This window comes from Pleurodeles waltl, chromosome 10, assembly GCF_031143425.1.
Source record: "Pleurodeles waltl isolate 20211129_DDA chromosome 10, aPleWal1.hap1.20221129, whole genome shotgun sequence".
Classification (NCBI taxonomy): domain Eukaryota; kingdom Metazoa; phylum Chordata; class Amphibia; order Caudata; family Salamandridae; genus Pleurodeles; species Pleurodeles waltl.
Window position 1 is genome coordinate 443,866,679 of NC_090449.1, and position 20,727 is coordinate 443,887,405.

General features: G+C 50.2%; 1 protein-coding gene across 1 annotated transcript in view; it reads right to left on the bottom strand.

The window, feature by feature from the left end:
* The window catches only part of GTF3C1 (general transcription factor IIIC subunit 1), a 1,928,973-nt gene that overhangs the window by 151,668 nt on the left and 1,756,578 nt on the right, over window positions 1-20,727 (bottom strand). The window contains exon 33 of the mRNA XM_069210709.1: window positions 1,996-2,282. Coding sequence (XP_069066810.1) covers window positions 1,996-2,282 — 287 coding nt within the window. The remainder of the gene's footprint in view (window positions 1-1,995; window positions 2,283-20,727) is intronic.

The following is a 20,727-nucleotide window of genomic DNA, read 5'->3' on the forward strand; positions in this document are numbered from 1 at the left end:
AGGATTTCTCGAGGCAGGTGTTCCCTCAGCTCAGGACATCTTAGGGGCTGTCCTGACTGGTGGGTGACTCCTCCTTGTTTTTCTCATTATCTCCTCCAGCCTTGCAGCCAGAAGTGGGGGCAGTGGCCGGAGGGGTTGGCATCTCCACTAGCTGGCATGCCCTGGGGCACTGTAACAAAAGGGGTGAGCCTTTGAGGCTCACCGCTAGGTGTTACAGTTCCTGCAGGGGGAGGTGAGAAGCACCTCCACCCAGTACAGGCTTTGTTCTTGGCCACATAGTGACAAAGGCACTCTCCCCATGTGGCCAGCAACATGTCTGGTGTGTTGCAGGCTGGGGGAAACTGGTCAGCCTACACTAGAAGTCGGGTAGGTATTCAGGGGGCATCGCTAAGATGCCCTCTGGGTGCACGTTACAATAAATTGCACACTGGCATCAGTGTGCATTTTTTGTGCCAAGAAGTTTGATACCAAACTTTCTAGTTTTCAGTGTAGCCATTATGGAACCGTGGAGTTCGTGTTTGACAAACTCCCAGACCATATACTCTTATGGCTACCCTGCACTTACAATGTCTAAGGTTTTGCTTAGACATCATAGGGGCATAGTGCTCACGCACCTATGCCCTCACCTGTGGTATAGTGCACCCTGCCTTAGGGTTGTGAGGCCTGCTAGAGGGGTGACTTACCTATGCCACAGGTAGTGTGAGGTTGGCATTGCACTCTGAGGGGAGTGCCATGTCGACTTTGTCATTTTCTCTCCACCAGCACACACAAGCTGTCAGGCAGTGTGCATGTGCTGAGTGAGGGGTCCCCAGGGTGGCATAAGACATGCTGCAGCCCTTAGAGACCTTCCCTGGTATCAGGGCCCTTGGTGCCAGGGGTACCATTTACAAGGGACTTATCTGAGTGCCAGGGCTGTGCCAATTGTGGAAGCAAAGGTACAGTTTGGGGAAAGAACACTGGTGCTGGGGCCTGGTTAGCAGGGTCCCAGCACACTTTCAATCATAACTTGGCATCAGCAAAAGGCAAAGAGTTAGGGGGTAACCATGCTAAGGAGGCATTTCCTTACATATGGCCTTTTTTTTATTTGGGCAGGGGTCGCTACGGCTCCTGAAAACTCAGGGAGGCGTGTAGTAGACCTATTTTCCGCAGAACAAGGCCTAGAATGACAACACTCACTTGCTGCATCAGGCGATGGATGAAAAGAAGCCGACGACTGCTTCAACTTCTTGCTTTTCTTCTTGTGCCTTGACTTATCCGATGGCCGTAGGTCTTGGAGACGGATGACAATGACTTGGGACTCCGTGACCGGTTCCAGGACCTTCCGCTCTACAGGGACCTCGAGCTGCACAGGGTTGAGTGCTTGGGCACCATCAGCACTAGGGGCCGCGCTCTCAAAGCCTCTGGACGCATAGCCCATCACTCGGAACACAACTGTTGTTGTGGTCACGCTCCAGATACCACAAGAAGACGCAGTTCGGATACGACTCCGACATTGCCCAATGAAAGTATATGGAGGGCTTAAACCAATCTTACGTGAAGACACCGACACACCAGGAAAAAGAAACCTCAAAAAAGTTCGACAAACTTGAAAAAGGCCAGCAAAAAAATGACCAAGGTGTAGCTCTCTCTTCGATCTGCGCCGGCCGGTACTGAAAGAAAAGAACTGGGTGGAGCCTATATATGAATCGCAATGTAATTTCTGGCGCAGACGACAGCCGATCATTGCCACCTATTGGCGTGCAGGGGTACTGCTCACGAAAAATCTTCCAGATCAAGTCTGACGCCTTGGGGGAATTCAAAGGTGGGGGAATCTGCAGCTAGAAGTCTCTATCAGATAATGACTTTTAATGTAAATTCTGATCAAATCATTGCTCCGTAATTGTTGTAGATGACTCTGAAGAATACACACACATCTATACATAAATAAATACACAATCACAATAACAATAACAATAGCAATGTTTCAAAAAATCAAAATCACAACTAAACACAAACCTGAATATATTCCTGTAAGATTCTGGTGCGACCAGCGTGCGTTGTTTCATAATTCAAGAACATTTTTCCAAGGTCAGACTTGGCCACACCAAAATATGAGTGGGCTTCAACTGCACTTAGAATTTCAAGAGCTGCAGACACATCTTTCTGGTTGTATCCGAAATATTCAATGCATTGATTCAGAAAGGTGATCAAGTTGTATTTTCCCTTTTCCAGACTAAGCAATCTTGTAAAACAGTCGGGTAGACAGGAAATTCCCACTGATGACTCTTCAGCAACAGAAAGGCCTAAGGTAGATTAAAAGATAGCTTGCTTTATGTGGAGCACAAAAACATATATAAAATAACATCATTAATGTAGTAAATTCAGAACTCTTAAGCTCATATTTCACATTACAAACCTAGTGGGGTTCCGCCTGAACAGACTACGAAAGAAAGGAAGAGAAGATCTTGTAGGAGTTCAGATAGGAAGCCTATGCATTAACAGACCCACAATTTATCATGTGGAATGTTACTTTAATTGAATGCAAGTAGCAGATATTTTGTTGCGACCTGTAGGAGTCTGGCTCAGTATATGGTGAAACACCCCATACTGAGTCCATGCAATCCTTAGTGATAATGTGGACAGCTCTAGATAAGCAAAGATTCATAGGATTAGCTGTTGAGATCAGCTTAGGCTTATTCAGGAGGGTGTAAAGCTGTTGCAAATACCACACAGGTCAGTCAGTAAGGTACACACAGAAAAGAACTAGACCAGTGTTAGAAAAACGTTATATTTTTTCCAACACACACTCTAGAACTAACTCTGGTATACAAAAATATACTTAGCAACAGGTACGTAAAGGCATACAGTAACATGGGCCCCCTATCGGTGAGGGGGCCCAAACCATATACTAAAAAAATGGAATGCAAAAATCACTCCCAACCCACAGATTAAAGAGGAGAACCTCTGAGAGAGGCAAAGAGAGGGGAATCAACAGATTTATTGATACACACATGCCACAAATTTCTACCAACGACAGGAGTATACCGTTTTGGTGGAGAGACGCCTGGCTGCCAAGATGACATTACACACTGCAGGTTGAAAGTCAAAAGCTGTCAACTGTCGCCGCTCAATTGCCACGCAAGGAGGCGAAAACTGGACAGGTACGGGTGGATAACCGTCCCCTGCTTCCGAGACACAAACTCCTCCTGAAGGGGCAGTCTTATCAGAGGATCGATGGCCATGCTCAAGAGCTCGCGATACCAGACTCTTCGTGCCCAGTCTGGAACCACCAAGATTACTTGGGCCCGGTCTTGCGTGATCTTCTTCAGAACTCTGGGCAGAAGTGGTATTGGCGGGAAGGTGTACAGGAGGCCTGAACTCCACTTGTGATGAAAAGCATTGCCGAGCGAGTGCCGCCTTGGAAACTCCAACGCACAAAACAGCTGACATTGCGCATTCTCTGTGGAGGCGAACAGATATAACCAAGGCTCTCCCCACAGCTGAAAAAGAGACCTTGCGCCACCTCGGGATGGAGACGCCATTCATGATTGATTACACATCAACGGCTGAGTTTGTCTGCTCTGGCGTTCCAGCCATGCCCAGATGGGAAGAGCCCTTGACAAAGGGTCCACAACCCCACTGTTGTAATACGACATGGGGGTGGTGCTGTCGGTGATCACCCGCACTAATTTCCCTTTGAGAGAGGGAAGAAATGCCTTCAATGCAAGTCGGATCGCCCGGAGCTCCAAACGTTTGATGTGGAGCCCAGACTCCGCCGGAGACCAGAGGCCTCTGATCTCCGCCTCTCCCATGTGGCCACCCCATCCCAGGAGTGATGAATCTGTCAGTACTGTGAGATCTGGATGGGGAAGGGAGAGGGATCTGCCATTGACCCAATATGGATTGGACAACCACCACTACAAGTCTTTCGCACTTCTCTCCGAGATCTGAATCATGTCTGAGAGATTCCCCTGATGCTTTGCCCAGTGGAACTTCAGATCTCAATGCAGAGCCCGCATATGCCATCTGGTATGTTGGATAAGCAGGATGCAGGAGGCCATGGGGCCCAGCAGACTCAAATCATGCTGATCAAAATCCAGGAAGGAGGATGAAACATCGGTATCATAGCCCGAATATCCTAGACTCGCTTTTCGGGAGGATAAGCCCGAAACTGCACAATGTCCAGAACAGCTCCGATGAAAGGGAGCATCTGAGAGGCAGCCAGGTGTGACTTCGGCACGTTGATAGTGAACCCCAACGAATGCAGGAGGTTTGCCGTAGTCTGCAGGTGGGAGACAACTTTCTGGGGTGTGTCCGCCTTCAACAGCCAGTCGTTGTGGTAGGGGAAGACTGGGACCCCTAACCTGCGCAGATGAGATGCAACCACTACCATCACTTTTGTGAACACCGAGGGGCACTGGTAAGGCCAAAGGGGAGCACGTTGAACTGAAAGTGCTTGTGACCTACCACGAATCATAGGTAACATCTGTGGGCCGGCGGGACAGGAATATGGAAATAGGCATCCTGCAAGTCCAACACAACCATCCAGTCTCCAGGGTCCAGGGCAGAAAGGACCTGAGCCAGGGTTAACATCTTGAACTTCTCCTTCTTGAGGAAGAGATTGAGGGACCGTAGTTCTAGGATAGGGCGAAGACCCTTGTCCTTTTTTGGGCACCAGAAAGTAGCAGGAATAGGAACCACAACCTATTTCTGGCACAGGGACCCTCTCTATGGCTCCCTTGGCCAAGAGAGCATTGACTTCCTCGCAGAGAAGTGCCAAATGATCCTCCGATGGGTGATCTAATGATGGTGGCATGGCTGGAGGAGAAGCCTCGAAGGGGAGGGAGTAGCCCCTTCGGACAATCTGTATAAAGCCACCTGTCCGTGGTAATGGATTCCCAGTGAGGCAGATGATGGCGGACTCTGCCGCCAACTGGTCCCGGATGTCCCAACAGACTAGGAAGGTTTTGAGGCAGAGAAGAGGGCGGTGGTCGATTGGGCAGCCCACTGACTCCCTGATCCATGAGCTCGTGGGATCCCGCGTCCACGCAGGGGCTGTACAGCATGCACGGGTCGGTGGCCCAGTGGAAATGGACACGATTGGGTGCCCCTTCCGTAGCCACAAAAGGAATGAGGGACGGACTGAAAGGGGCGAGAAGCGGATGCGAAGCCAAGGGACAGAGTCGTAGCCAGGGAATTCTTAAAGTGCTCGAGCGCTGAGCCCACCTTGTCTCCGAAGAGACGAGGGCCATTAAAGGGCATGTCGATCAAAGATTGCTGGGCATCCCCCGAAAAGCCAGACGTCCTCAACCAGGCGTGGCATCTCAGTGACACCGTTGATGCAACCGATCTGCCTAGTGAGTCTGTCGTATCCAGTCCACAACGGATCATGAACTTGGCTGCATCTCTCCCATCTGTCATGGCTTGGGAGAGAATGTTCCGGGCCTCTGCTGGAACTTGAGGCAGCACTTGTGTGACCCTATCCCAGAGAGTACAGGTATAGCGGCCAAAAGGCATGCGGTGTTCACGGACCGTAGCGCTAGACTGGCAGAAGAAAACATCATCTTCCCTAAATTGTCCAGTCTTTTTGGTTCCCTGTCTGGGGCAGTGGTAAGGAATGCACCCGAGGATGAAAAAGCCTGGATGACAAGGCTCTCAGGTGTAGGGTGTTGGGTAAGGAAATTTGGGTCACTCGGCACAGGCCAATGGCAGCGGGAAATCGTCCTATTCAAAGGAGCCACTGTGCTGGGTTTGGACTAGGTCCCCAGTAGGAAGTCTGTAAGTGCTTTGTTGAAAGGAAGAAGGGGTTCCGAGCTGCAGGCCCCTAGCTGAAGCACTTTAGTCGGGAGGTTAGGCCTGACCTCCACAGAACGAAGCTCGAGGTTCAAAACCTCAGCCGCCCTTCTCGCCACCATAGAATAAGATGCTCCTCCGTAGCCACGGTACAAGGAATCAAATCAAATCAAATCAAATCATTAACATTTATAAAGCGCGCTACTCACGCGTGCGGGTCTCAAGGCGCTAGGGGAAAAAGGGGGGGTTATCGCTGCTCGAACAGCCAGGTCTTTAGGAGTCTCCGGAAAGCGGAGTGGTCCTGGGTGGTCCTGAGGCTGGTGGGGAGGGAGTTCCAGGTCTTGGCCGCCAGGAAGGAGAAAGATCTCCCACCCGCCGTGGAGCGGCGGATGCGAGGGACAGCAGCGAGTGCGAGGCCAGAGGAGTGGAGGAGGCGGGTGGGGACGTAGAAGCTGAGGCGTCTGTTGAGGTATTCCGGTCCCTTGTCGTGGAGGGCTTTGTGTGCGTGGGTGAGAAGTCGGAAGGTGATCCTTTTGCTGACTGGGAGCCAATGCAGGTGCCTCAGGTGTGCGGAGATGTGGCTGCTGCGGGGTATGTCGAGGATGAGGCGGGCCGAGGCGTTTTGAATGCGTTGCAGGCGATTTTGGAGTTTGGCTGTGGTCCCGGCGTAGAGGGTGTTGCCGTAGTCCAGGCGGCTCGTGACGAGGGCGTGGATCACGGTTTTTCTGGTGTCGGCGGGGATCCAGCGGAAGATCTTGCGGAGCATGCGGAGGGTGAGAAAGCAGGCGGAGGACACGGCGTTGACTTGCTTGGTCATGGTGAGAAGAGGGTCCAAGATGAAGCCGAGGTTGCGGGCATGGTCTGTGGGGGTCGGTGCGGTGCTGAGGGCCGTGGGCCACCAGGAGTCGTCCCAGGCGGACGGGGTGTTGCCGAGGATGAGGACTTCCGTTTTTTCAGAGTTCAGCTTTAGGCGGCTAAGCCTCATCCAATCTGCGATGTCCTTCATACCCTCTTGTAGGTTGGTTTTGGAGCTGGTGGGGTCCTTGGTGAGGGAGAGTATAAGTTGGGTGTCGTCGGCGTAGGTGATGATGATGTCGTGCTTGCGTACGATGTTGGCGAGGGGGCTCATGTAGACATTGAAGAGTGTCGGGCTGAGTGATGAGCCTTGGGGTACGCCGCAGATGATCTCGGTGGGTTCTGAGCGAAACGGAGGGAGGTAAACTCTTTGGGAACGGTTTGCGAGGAAGGAGGCGATCCAGTCCAGGGCCTGGCCTTGGATCCCGGTGGAGCGGAGGCGGGTGATTAGGGTGTGGTGACAGACGGTGTCAAAGGCAGCCGAGAGGTCGAGCAGAATGAGGGCGACTGTTTCACCGTTGTCCATCAGGGTTCTGATGTCGTCAGTGACTGAGATGAGGGCGGTTTCAGTGCTGTGGTTGGTTCGGAATCCGGTTTGTGAGGGGTCGAGCAGGTTGTTGTCTTCCAGGAAGGTGGTCAGCTGTTTTTTGACGGTCTTCTCTATTACTTTGGCTGGGAAAGGCAAAAGAGAGATGGGGCGGAAGTTTTTCAGGTAAGAACATGCCAGTGTCAGGGGAGGTGTCCAACTCACTGGCATCACCAAAATCCTGTACCCAGTCCAGTTCAGGCTGCTCTTCGACCCCTCTACACTATCCCCGTATCCATACCCCTAGTAACAGAGTTCAGGATCAACCCTGGGCACAGCAGGGCCCATGGAAAACTGAATCGGCATCGAGTGACGTTGTTCCGGCTCTGGGTCGTCGGGAATGAGTATAGGGTCGATGTCGATTGTAGACCTAATTGATGCCGGGAGTGTCGACCCAAAGCCAGGGAAGGTCACCTTGGCACAACCAGCATTGGGACGGATCCTGATGTGCCCTTTGGAGTCGGAACCAAAGTCGCCGACTTTGAACCCAAGTAGGCCCTCACTGACTACCCTGGGCTCGAAGGCGCCGAGGGTGGGTCGAACTCCACAAATATGAGGCGCATCGCCTCACAGAACTCCTTAAGTTGGGCAGGGGTAGCCCAGACTCCCGGAAATTCAGAGAGGTGCGAAGCAGACCCAGACTGAGGCTCTGAGGACGGAGGCCTAGACCATCAACATTTTTACTGCGTTGCGTTGTACGAGCTACAGAACAAAGTCGAAGAACGTTTCACCTTCTTCTTCTTACCAGATGACTTGGACAAAGAAGAATGTTGGGGACTCCGGGACCGGTCTCCTGTCCTTCCTCTCGAACGGGACTGGGAACGACGCGGAGTCGAGCCGCCATGAGCTTCAGGGACCGCTCCCTCAGAGCTTTCAGGTTCATGGCCGGACACTCGGAGCACGACTTCGGGTCGTGGTTGCACTCCAAATAACAGATACACACGAGGTGCGGATCGGTCACCAACATCATTCGGTGACAGGAGATGCAGGTCTTGAATCCAGTCTTGCGGGACTTCCCTCGACGCACCAAAACTCGTCAATAACTAATTTGACAAAATGTCGCAGTTACTCAAACAATTACTGGGGTTGCTCGTCTCCGGATCTGCACATAGGCTGGTGTGGAAAGTAAAGAACGGACGTCAGCACGCCGGGGTGGCACCTTTATATGACTGCAACGTGATTACAACAACCACAACGCCAATGACACCCGTGGAGTTGACCTACGCCACTTAACGGCACACAGGGGTACTGCTCGAAGAAAAAATCTCGGGATCCAGTCAGACGCCTAGGAAATTCAAAGGTAAGGAATCTGCAACTAGAAATCTCTATCAGATACTAGGGACTTAAATGGATGCACCAGTATGCCAATTGTGGGGAGTAAGAGTTACCATAAAACTAAATTCAGGGGGAGAGCACTGACACTGGGGTCCTGGTTAGCAGGATCCCACTGCACTGCAGTCAAAACATATTGACACCAGGCAAACAGCTGGGGCTCCTATGCCAGAAACATGCTACTTTCTTACATAACCCCTTCCCAAAGCGTGAGGAAATGCCCCCTTGGCATGGTTACCCCCTAACTTTTTGCCTTTGCTGATGCTAAGTTATGATTGAAAGTGTGCTGAGACCCTGCTAACTAGGCCCCAGCACCAGTGTTCTTTCCCTAAACTGTACCTTTGTATCCACAATTGGCATAGCCCTGGCACTCAGGTACGTCCCTTGTAACTGGTATCCCTGGTACTAAGGGCCCTAATGCCAGAGAAGGTCTCTAAGAGTCGCAGCCTGTCTTATGCCACCCTGGGGACCCCCCACTCAGCACATGCACACTGCCTCACAGCTTGTGTGTGCTGGTGGGGAGAAAATTACTAAATTGACATGGCACTCCCCTCAGAGTGCCATGCCAACCTCATACTGCCTGTGGCATAGGTAAAGCACCCCTCTAGCAGGCCTTACTGCCGTAAGGCCGGGTGCACTATACCACAGGTGAGGGCATATGTGCATGAGCACTATGCCCCTACAGTGTCTAAGCAAAACCTTAGACATTGTATGTTCAGGGTAGCCATAAGAGTATATGGTCTGGGAGTTTGTCAAACACAAACTCCACAGTTCCATAATGGCTACACTGAAGACTGGGAAGTTTGGTATCAAACCTCTCAGCACAATAAATGCACACTGATGCCAGTGGGCAATTTATTGTAAAATACACCCAGAGGGCATCTTAGAGATGCCCCCTGAATACATACAGACTTCTAGTGTAGGCTGACCAGTTCCTGCCAGCCAGCCACACACCAGACATGTTGCTGGCCACATGGGGAGAGTGCCTTTGTCACTCTGTGGCCAGGAACAAAGCCTGTACTGGGAGGAGGTGCTTCTCACCTCCCCCTGCAGGAACTGTAACACCTGGCGGTGAGCCTCAGAAGCTCATCCCTTTTGTTACAGCGCCCCAGGGCATCCCAGCTAGTGGAGATGCCCACCCCTCCGGCCACTGCTCCCACTTTTGGCGGCAAGGCTAGAGGAGATAATGAAAAAAACAAGGAGGAGTCACCCACCAGTCAGGACAGCCCCTAAGGTGTCCTGAGCTGAGGTGACCCCTGCCTTTAGAAATCCCCCATCTTGAGTCTGGAGGATTCCCCCAATAGGATTAGGGATGTGCCCCCCTCCCCACAGGGAGGAGGCACAAAGAGGGTGTAGCCACCCTCAAGTACAGTAGCCATTGGCTACTGCCGTCCCAGACCTAAACACACCCCTAAATTCAGTATTTAAGGGCTCCCCAGATCCCAGGAAATCAGGTATCTGCAATCTGAAGAAAGAAGAAGGACTGCTGACCTACAAGCCTGCAGAGAAGGAGGAAGACGACAACTGATTTGGACCCAGTCCTACCGGCCTGTCTCCAACTTCGGAAACCTGCTCCAGTGACGCATCAGACAGGGACCAGCGACCTCTGAAGCCTCAGAGGACTGCCCGGGACTACAGGACCAAGAAACTCCTCTGAACAGTGGCCCTGTTCAAAACCAGCTACTTCTTTGCAACAAAGAAGCAACTTCTAAGGACTTCATGTTTCCCGCCGGAAGCTTGAGATTCTACACTCTGCACCCGACGCCCCCGGCTCGACCTGCAGAAAACCAACACCTCAGGGAGGACTCCCTGGCAACTGCGAGCCTGTGAGTAACCAGAGACGACCCCCCTGAGGCCCCACAGCGACACATGCAGAGAGAATCCAGAGGCTCCCCCTGACTGCGACTGCCTGTAACAAGGGACCCGACACCTGGAACCAACACTGCACCTGCAGCCCCCAGGACCTGAAGGAACCAAACTAACCCCCAGGTGACCCTCTGCCTTGCCCAGGTGGTGGCTGTCTCGAGAAGCCCCCCGTGCCTGCCTGCACCGCTAGAGTGACCCCCGGGTCCCCCCATTGAAACCTATACAAAACCTGACGCATGCTTTGCACAATGCACCCGGCCGCCCCTGTGCCGCTGAGGGTGTGTTTTGTGTGCCTACTTGTGTCCCCCCCAGTGCTCTACAAAACCCCCAGGGTCTGCCCCCCGAGGATGCAGGTACTTACCTGCTGGCAGACTAGAACCGGAGCACCCCTGTTCTCCATAGGCGCCTATGTGTTTTGGGCACCTCTTTGACCTCTGCACCTGACCGGCCCTGAGCTCCTGGTGTGGTAACTTTGGGGTTGCCTTGAACCCCCAATGGTGGGCTGCTTATGCCCCAGGACTGAGACTTGTAAGTGTTTTACTTACCTCCTAATCTAACCTTTACTTACCTCCCCCAGGAACTGTTGATTTTTGCACTGTGTCCACTTTGAAAATAGCTTATTGCCATTTCTACAAAACTGTACTAATATTGTTTTCATTCAAAGTTCCTAAAGTATCTAGGTGAAGTACCTTACATTTAAAGTGTTTAATGTAAATCTTGAACCTGTGGTTTTTAAAATAAACTAAGAAAAGATATTTTTCAATAAAAAAAACTATTGACCTGGAGTAAGTCTTTGATTGTGTGTTCCTCATTTATTGCCTGTGTGTGTACAACAAATGCTTAACACTGCCCTCTGATAAGCCTACTGCTAGACCACACTACCATAAAATAGAGCATTCGAATTATTTAATTTTGTCACTATCTTTCCTCTAAGGGGAACCCTTGGACTCTGTAAACACTATTTCTCACTTTGAAATAGTATATACAGAGCCAACTTCCTACATTGGTGGATCAGCGGTGGGGTCTAAGACTTTGCATTTGCTGGACTACTCAGCCAATACCAGATCACACGACTACATTCCAAAAATTGTCATTAGAAACTGATTTTTGAAATTTTAGCTATTTTTCTAAATTTTTAAAGTCCTGCTAGGGCCTTGTGTAAGTCCCTGTTAGCATTTCTTTTAGAGTTTAAAAGTTTTGTAAAAGTTTGGATTATGTTCTAGAGATAGTTTTAGATTCTTAAAAAGTACCCCAACTTTTAGAAAAATAATGTCTAGCACAGAAGAGATGGTGGTGGAACTCAACCTCACTCCTTACCTGCATATTAGGATGTCAGAGTTAAGGACTCTCTGTAAAATAAAAAAGATAAAAACTGGATCAAACCCTACCAAAGTACAGCTCCAGGAGCTTTTGGCAGAGTTTTCTAGAGACCACCCCTCTGAAGACAACCTTACAGAGGGGGAAACTAGTGACCTGGAGGATAATTCCCTCCCTACTGCCCTAGTTAGGGAGACCAGGGTCCCTCAAACCCTGACTCCACAAGTGATAGTCAGAGATGCTGGTTCTCCCACAGGGGAGTCCAGTAACTCTGGAAGCATTGAGGGCAGCCTCAATGAAGATGACCTCCTGTTAGCCAGGATGGCCAAAAGATTGGCTTTGGAGAGAGAGCTCCTACCCATAGAGAGGGAAAGACAAGAGATGGGTTTAGCTCCCATCAATGGTGGCAGCAACATAAATAGGGTCAGAGAAAGTACTGACATGCTAAAAATCCCAAAAGGGATTGTAACAAAATATGAAGATGGTGATGACATCACCAAATGGTTCACAGCCTTTGAGGGGGCTTGTGCAACCAGAAAAGTAAACAGATCTCAATGGGGTGCTTTCCTTTGGGAAATCTTCACTGGAAAGTGTAGGGATAGACTCCTCACACTCCCTGGAAAAGATGCAGAATCCCATGACCTCATTAACGCTACCCTGATTGAGGGCTTTGGATTCTCCACTGAGGAGTACAGGATTAGGATCAGGGGGGCTCAAAAATCCTCAAGCCAGACCTGGGTTGATTTTGTTGACTGCTCAGTCAAAACACTAGATGGTTGGATTAATGGCAGTGGCGTAAATTATTATGAAGGGCTGTATAATTTGTTCATGAAGGAACACTTTTTAAGTAATTGTTTCAATGATAAACTGCATCAGCATCTGGTAGACCTGGGTCAAATTTCCCCCCAAGAATTGGGAAAGAAGGCAGACCATTGGGTCAAGACAAGGATGACAGACTTTCACAGGGGGTGAGCAAAAGAAAGGGATCACAAAGCCTCCCCAGGGGAAGAGTGTTGAGACATCCAAGGGAAAAAGTAAAGAGTCTTCTACAGGGCCCCAAAAACCTGCACAGGAGGGTGGGTCCAAAGCCTCTTTACAATCCTCATTTGGGTACAAGGGTAAAAACTTTGATCCCAAAAAGGCCTGGTGTCGCAGCTGTAGTCAGCATGACCACCAAACTGGAGACAAGGCCTGTCCCAAGAAAGGTTCCACTTCAACTACTACTCCAGTTAGCACTGGAATAGCCATTCTCCAGGTGGGATCAACAGTGTGCCCAGAGCAAATCAGGGTCCACACTGAAGCTACATTAGTCTCTGAGGGTGGGTGGACTTAGCCACACTAGTTGCCTGGCCGCCTAACATGCAAAAATACATGCAGCAGCTCTTTATTAATGGGATTAGAGTAGAGGCCCTGAAGGTTACAGGGGCCATTATCACAATAGTGACAGACAAACTGGTTTCCCCAGGACCGTACCTGACTGGACAAACGTATGCAGTCACCAATGTTGACAATCAGACTAAAGTCCATTCCATGGCTATGGTAACCTCAGAATGGGGAGGGGTCACTGGCCTGAAACAGGTGGTAGTCTCTTCTGCTATATCAGTTGAATGTCTGCTTGGAAATGATCTGGAGCCCTCAGCATGGGCTGAGGTAGAACTCAAAACCCATGCAGCCATGCTGGGTATCCCTGAACTGGTGTGTGTCAAGACTAGGGCACAGTGCAGAGCTCAGGGTGAAAAAGGTGTGTTGGAGTCTGGAATAATGGCCCAACCCTCCAAGAGAAAAGGAAAGAAGACTGGGGAACCAGCTTCAGCACAGAAAAAGAAACAGAACCCCTCTTCTCAGGAAGAAGTTCTATCCCCTGAGGGAACTGAGCCTATAGAGTTAGAACCTTATCAGGTTGAGCTCTGGGCCCAGGGGGACACTTAAGGGAACAGCTGTGCAAGGGGCAAGAAACTTGTCCCTCTCTTGAAGGCCTAAGGCAGCAAGCTGCTGACCAAGAAAAAGGAAACGTCAGTGGAACACACAGGGTCTGTTGGGAAGATGGACTCCTTTACACTGACGCAAGAGATCCCAAACCTGGTGCCACTAGGAGAGTGGTAGTCCCTCAGGAATATAGGGAGTTCCTTCTGACCTTAGCCCACGACATTCCCCTTGCTGGGCATTTGGGACAAACCAAGACATGGGAGAGGTTAGTCAACCATTTCTATTGGCCCAATATGTCCCAGAAAGGGAAGGATTTGTGTGCCTCCTGTGCCACCTGTCAAGCCAGTGGTAAGACAGGTGGCCACCCAAAGGCCCCCCTCATTCCACTTCCAGTGGTGGGGGTCCCCTTTGAAAGAGTGAGAGTGGATATAGTGGGTCCACTTGAACCTCCCACAGCATCATGGAATCAGTATATCCTAGAAGTAGTGGATCATGCTACTAGGTACGCTGAAGCAATTCCCCTTAGGTCCACTACTGCCCCTGCAGTAGCCAAAGCACTCATTGGTATCTGTCCCACAGTGGGAGTTCCTAAGGAGGTGGTTTCTGACAGGTACCAACTTCATGTCAGCTTACCTAAAACACATGTGGAATGAATGTGGGGTGACTTACAAATTCAACACACCATACCATCCACAAACCAGTGGTCTTGTTGAGAGATTTAACAAGACATTAAAGGGCATGATCATGGGGCTCCCTGAAAAGCTCAAAAGGAGATGGGATGTCCTCTTGCCATGCCTGCTTTTCGCCTACAGAGAGATGCCTTAGAAGGGAGTAGGGTTTTCCCCCTTTGAACTTCTGTTTGGCCATCCTGTTAGGGGCCCACTAGCTCTTGTGAAAGAAGGCTGGGAGAGACCGCTCCATGAGCCTAAGCAAGATATAGTGGACTATGTACTAGATCTACGTTCAAGGATGGTAAAGTACATGAAAAAGGCAAGTAAAAACCTTGAGACCAGCCAACAACTCCAAAAGATGTGGTATGACCAAAAGGCTGCTATGGTTGAGTTTCAGCCAGGGCAGAAAGTCTGGGTTCTGGAGCCTGTGGCTCCCAGGGCACTCCAGGACAAATGGAGTGGCCCTTACCCAGTGCTAGAGAAAAAGAGTGAGGTCACCTAGCAGGACCCCCAAGAGGGTGATCCATGTTAACCGCCTAAAACTAGTCCATGACAGGGCAGATGTAAACATGTTAATGGTTACAGATGAGGACCAGGAAGCAGAGAGTAAACCTCTCCCTGATCTCCTCTAGATGGCACAGTAGATGGAGTGATCTACTCAGACACCCTCTCTGGCCAACAGCAAGGTGACTGCAAGCAAGTCCTCCAGCAGTTTGCTGAGCTCTTTTCCCTAACCCCAGGTCAGACACACCTGTGTACCCATGATGTGGACACAGGAGACAGCCTGCGTTTCAAAAAGCATTCTCTACACCTGATGGGTACTACCAGTTTACTGTGATGCCCTTTGGCTTAAAGAATGCCCCTGTCACCTTTCAAAGGTTGGTGAATCAAGTCCTTGCTGGCTTGGAGTCCTTTAGTGCAGCTTATCTTGATGATATTGCTGTCTTTAGCTCCAGCTGGCAGGATCACCTGGTCCACCTGAAGAAGGTTTTGCAGGCCCTGCAAGCAGCAGGCCTCTCCATCAAGGCATCAAAATGTCAGATAGGGCAGGGTACTGTAGTTTACCTGGGACACCTTGTAGGTGGAGGCCAAGTTCAGCCACTCCAACCCAAGATCCAGACTATTCTGGACTGGGTAGCTCCAAAAACCCAGACTCAAGTCAGGGCATTCCTTGGCTTGACTAGTTACTATAGGAGGTTTGTGAAGGATTATGGATCCCTGATGACCCCCCTCACAGAACTTACCTCCAAGAAAATGCCCAAGAAAGTTAACTGGACTTTGGACTGTCAAAAGGCGTTTGACACCCTGAAGCAAGCAATGTGCACAGCACCAGTTTTGAAAGCTCCAGATTACTCTAAGCAGTTCATAGTGCAGACAGATGCCTCTGAACATGGGATAGGAACAGTCCTGTCCCAAACAAATGATGATGGCCTTGACCAGCCTGTTGCTTTTATTAGCAGGAGGTTACTCCCCAGGGAGCAGCGTTGGAGTGCCATTGAGAGGGAGGCCTTTGCTGTGGTCTGGTCCCTAAAGAAGGTGAGACCATACCTTTTTGGTACTCACTTCATAGTTCAAACTGACCACAGACCTCTCAGGTGGCTCATGCAAATGAAAGGAGAAAACCTTAAACTACTGAGGTGGTCCATATCCCTACAGGGAATGGACTTTATAGTGGAACACAGACCTGGGAATGCCCATGCCAATGTAAATGGCCTTTCCAGGTTCTTCCACTTAGAAATGAAGACTCTCTTGGGAAAGGTTAGACTCATCCTCTTTTTTTTGGGGGGGGGGGGGGGGGGGATAATTTGTGTGAAGAAATGCCCCCTTGGCCCCTAACTTTTTGTCTTTGCTGATGCTAAGTTATGACTGAAAGTGTGCTGGGACCCTGCTAACCAGGCTTCAGCACCAGTGTTCTTTCCCTAAACTGTACCTTTGTCTCCACAATTGGCACAACCCTGGCACTCCGGTAAGGCCTTTATAACTGGTATCCCTGGTACCAAGGGCCCTGATGCCAGGGAAGGTCTATAAGGGTTGCAGCATGTCTTATGCCACCCTAGGGACCCCTCACTCAGCACATGCACACTACCTCACAGCTTGTGTGTGCTGGTGGGGAGAAAAAGACTAAGTCGACATGGCACTCCCCTCAGAGTGCCGTGCCAACCTCACACTGCCTGTGGCATAGGTAAGTCACCCCTCAGGACTGCCCTGGACTACAGGACCAAGAAACGCCAGTGAACAGCGGCCCTGTTCAAAACCAGCTACTTCTTTGCAACAAAAAAGCAACTTCTAAGGACTTCACGTTTCCTGCCGGAAGCGTGAGACTCTACACTCTGCACCCGACGCCCCCGGCTCGACCTGCAGAAAACCAACACCTCAGGGAGGACTCCCCGGCGACTGAGAGGCCATGAGTAACCAAAGACGACCCCCCCTGGGCCCCCACAACGACGCATGCAGAGAGAATTCAGAGGCTCCCCCTGACCGTGACTGCCTGTAACAAGGGACCCGACGCCCGGAAACAACAATGCACCCGCAGCCTCCAGGGCCTGAAGGAACCGAACTTCGACGCAGGAGTGACCCCCAGACGACCCTCTGCCTTGCCCAGGTGGTGGCTGTCCCGAGAAGCCCCCCCCCCCTGTGCCTGCATGCACCGCTAGGGAGACCCCGGGTCCCCCCAATGAAACCTATCCAAAACCCGACACCTGTTTTGCACACTGCACCCGGCCGCCCCTGTGCCGCTGACGGTGTGTTTTGTGTGCCTACTTGGGTCCCCCCCAGTGCTCTGCAAAACCCCCCTGGTCTGCCCCCGAGGACCCAGGTACTTACCTGCTGGCAGACTGGAACCGGAGCACCCCTGTTCTCCATAGGCGCCTATGTGTTTTGGGCACCTCTTTGACCTCTGCACCTGACCGGCCCTGAGCTGCTGGTGTGGTAACTTTGGGGTTTCCCTGAAACCCCAACGGTGGGCTGCATATGCCCCAGGACTGAGACTTGTAAGTGTTTTACTTACCTCCTAATCTAACCTTTACTTACCTCCCCCAGGAACTGTTGATTGTTGCACTGTGTCCACTTTGAAAATAGCTTATTGCCATTTTTACAAAGACTGTACATAATATTGTTTTCATTCAAAGTTCCTAAAGTATCGAAGTGAAGTACCTTACATTTAAAGTGTTTAATGTAAATCTTGAACCTGTGGTTATTAAAAAAACTAAGAAAATATATTTTTCAATATAAAAACCTATTGGCCTGGAGTAAGTCTTTGAGTGTGCGTTCCTCATTTATTGCCTGTGTGTGTACAACATATGCTTAACACTTCCCTCTGATAAGCCTACTGCTCGACCACACTACCACAAAAAAAGAGCATTAAATTATCTAATTTTGCCACTATCTTACCTCTAAGGGGAACCCTTGGACTCTGGACACACTATTTCTCCCTTTGAAACAGTATATACAGAGCCAACTTCCTACACAAAGGAAAGAGGATAAGACCAGCCTTGCCTTGGGGGGGGGGGGGGGGGGGGGGACATTTTCTAAGTGAAAATATCTGGAAAGTCCATCTGTGTTGGCATGGTTACTTCCAGGCATATATTCCACTGAAAAGTCCATATCCTGTAGGGAAATGGACCACCTCAAAACTTTTTGATTTTACCCCTTCATCTGTTTGACCCAGAAGAGGGACTTGTGGTCTCTCTGAACAATGAAGTGAGTGTCACAGAGGTATGGCCTAAACTTCTTCAGGGCCCCACCACAGCAAAGGCCTCCCTCTCTATAGCTAACCAACGTTTCACTCTGGGGTCAACCTTCTGCTGATGAAAGCTACTGGTTGATCCTGGCCCTTTTCATTAAGTTGTGATAGTACTGCTCCTACTCCTATATTTGAAGCATCTGTTTGAACAAACAATTTTTTGGAATAGCCAGGGTTTTAAAAAGTTTGATCAAAGCATATGACCTTCTTCAGGGTATCAAAGGCCTCTTGACAGCTAATTGTCCAGTTTGCCTGTTCTTAGAGGTGAGAACATTCAGGGGGGTCGCAATGGACCCATATCCGTTTACAAATCTCCTGTAATACCCAGTCAGACCCAGAAAAGATCTGACCAGAGTCTGAGTAGTGTGAGAAACACAATCCACAATGGTCTGAATTTTGCTCTGTAAAGGTTGAACTTGGCCTCTTATCTACCAGGTTGGCCCAACTAAACAACTTTGCTCTGCCCTATCTGGATATTGAGGCCTGCCTTTTTCAAGGTCTCAAGTACACTTCTTAGGTGGACCAGAGCGTCCTGCCAGGTGAAACTAAAAACAACAATATCATCTAGATACGCCACACTAAAGTCTTCTTGGCCTGCCAGAACTTGATTCACCCACCTCTGAAATGTGGCAGGTGCATTTCTCATACCAAAGGACATCACAGTAAACTGGAAGTGCCCACCAGGATCTGAAAATGCTGTTTTTGGTTTGGCAACATCTGTTAACCTGATCTGTGAAAAGCATGCAGTCAGGTCAAACGTGCTAAGATATTTGGCTGCAGCCAGACTATCAATGAGTTCGTCTGCACTGTAGATAGGGTAGCCATCAGTCTTAGTGAATGCATTGAGACCTCTGCAGTCTACACAGAACCTCATCTCTTTCTTACCGCCCTGGACGTGAGGTTTGGGTACAAGGATATAGGACTTGCCCGAGGGCTGTCTGAAAGCTCAATAACCCTCAACTCTAGCATCTTCTGGACTTCTGCCATGATGTAATCTCTGACATGGCCAGGCTGCCTGTAGATTTTGCTCGAGGGCAGACTATCACCTGTGTCCACATCATGGGCACACCAGGTGGTCGGACTGGGTGTCAGGGAAAAGAGTTCTGTGAAGTCACTGAGTGCCTGGCTGGAGTCAGTGTGTTGTTGGTCAGTGAGGCTTGTCAGCAAAGACTACTCCATTCACTGAACCATCAACAGGGTTGTGGGAGAGGAGGTCAGGGAGAGGGTCACTCATCCTCCTGTCCCTCATCAGTGGCCATGAACAAGCTCATGTCAGCCCTGTCAAAGTAAGGTTTCAGTCGATTCACATGAAGCACCCTGAGGGGCAAGTTCTTGGAGTGCCCAGGTCTACCCTGGTAGGTGACCTTACCCTTCTTTTCAACAATTGTGTAGTGGGCACTCCACTTGTCCTGGAGTGCTCTTGGGGCCACAGGCTGCAAAACCCACATTTTGTGCCCTGGCTGGTAAACAGTCAAGACAGCCTTTTGGTCATGCCATTGCTTTTGCAGTTCCTGGCTGGTCTCAAGGTCTTTAGTGGCCTTCTTCATGTACTCAGCCATACGTGACCGTAGGCCTAGAACATAATCCACAATGTCCTGTTTGGTGGGTTTGCTCCCATCCCTCTTACACAAGACAAAGAGGACCCCCTAACTGGATGCCCAAACAGAATGTCAAATGGGCTGTAACCCACTCCCTTCTTTGGAACCTCCCTGTAGGCAAATAGAAGGCAAGGAAGTAGGACATCCCATCTCCTCCTGACTTTTTCAGAGAGTTCCATGATCATGCCTTTGAGGGTTTTGTTGAATCTTTCAACTAACCCATTTCCTTGTGGATGGTGGGGTGGTGCATTTATAAGTTACACCACACTCCTTCCACACTGCTTTTAGGTAGCCAGACAAAATTTGCACCTCTGTCTGACACCACATCCTCAGGGAAACCCACACTAGAAAAGATTCTTAAGAGGGCTTTAGCCACTGCACATACTATACTGGTCCTAAGGGGAGTCGCTTCTGACTACCTGGTGGCATGGCTCACCACCACCAAAATAAATCTGTTCCCAGAGGCTGTAGGAGGGTCAAGGGGACCAACAATGTCAATCTCTACCCTTTCAAAGGGAACCCTAACCACAAGTAGTGGATTTAAAGGGACCTCTGTACTGTCACCTGCCTTGCCACTGGCTTTGCAGGTGACACAGGAACAACAAAACTCCTTGGTGTCTTCAGACATGTAGGCCACTGAAAGTGTGGAACAAGTCTGTCCAAGGTCTTGCTTTGCCCAAGATGTCCTGCAAGGGTAAGGTCCGGTGCCAGGGTGTACGAAAGTGCCACTTCTTGCCATGGTTAACCCCCACGTTTTGCATCATATTGATGCTGACTTGACAGAGTGTGCTGGGTTACTGCTAACCAGGCCCCAGGACCAGTGTTCTTTTCCAAAACTCTATCATTGTTCACACAATTGGCACATCCAGGCACACAGCTAAGTCCCTTGTTAAAGGTACCCATGGTACCAAGGGAACTGTGGTCAGGGAAGGTCCCCAAGGGCTGCAGCATGTACACTGCCATTGCAGTTTGTATGTGTTGGGGAAAAAAAGACAGATGACATGGTACCCCTCTCAGGGTGCCATGCTCACAAACCACTGCCAGTGGCATAGGTATGTCACC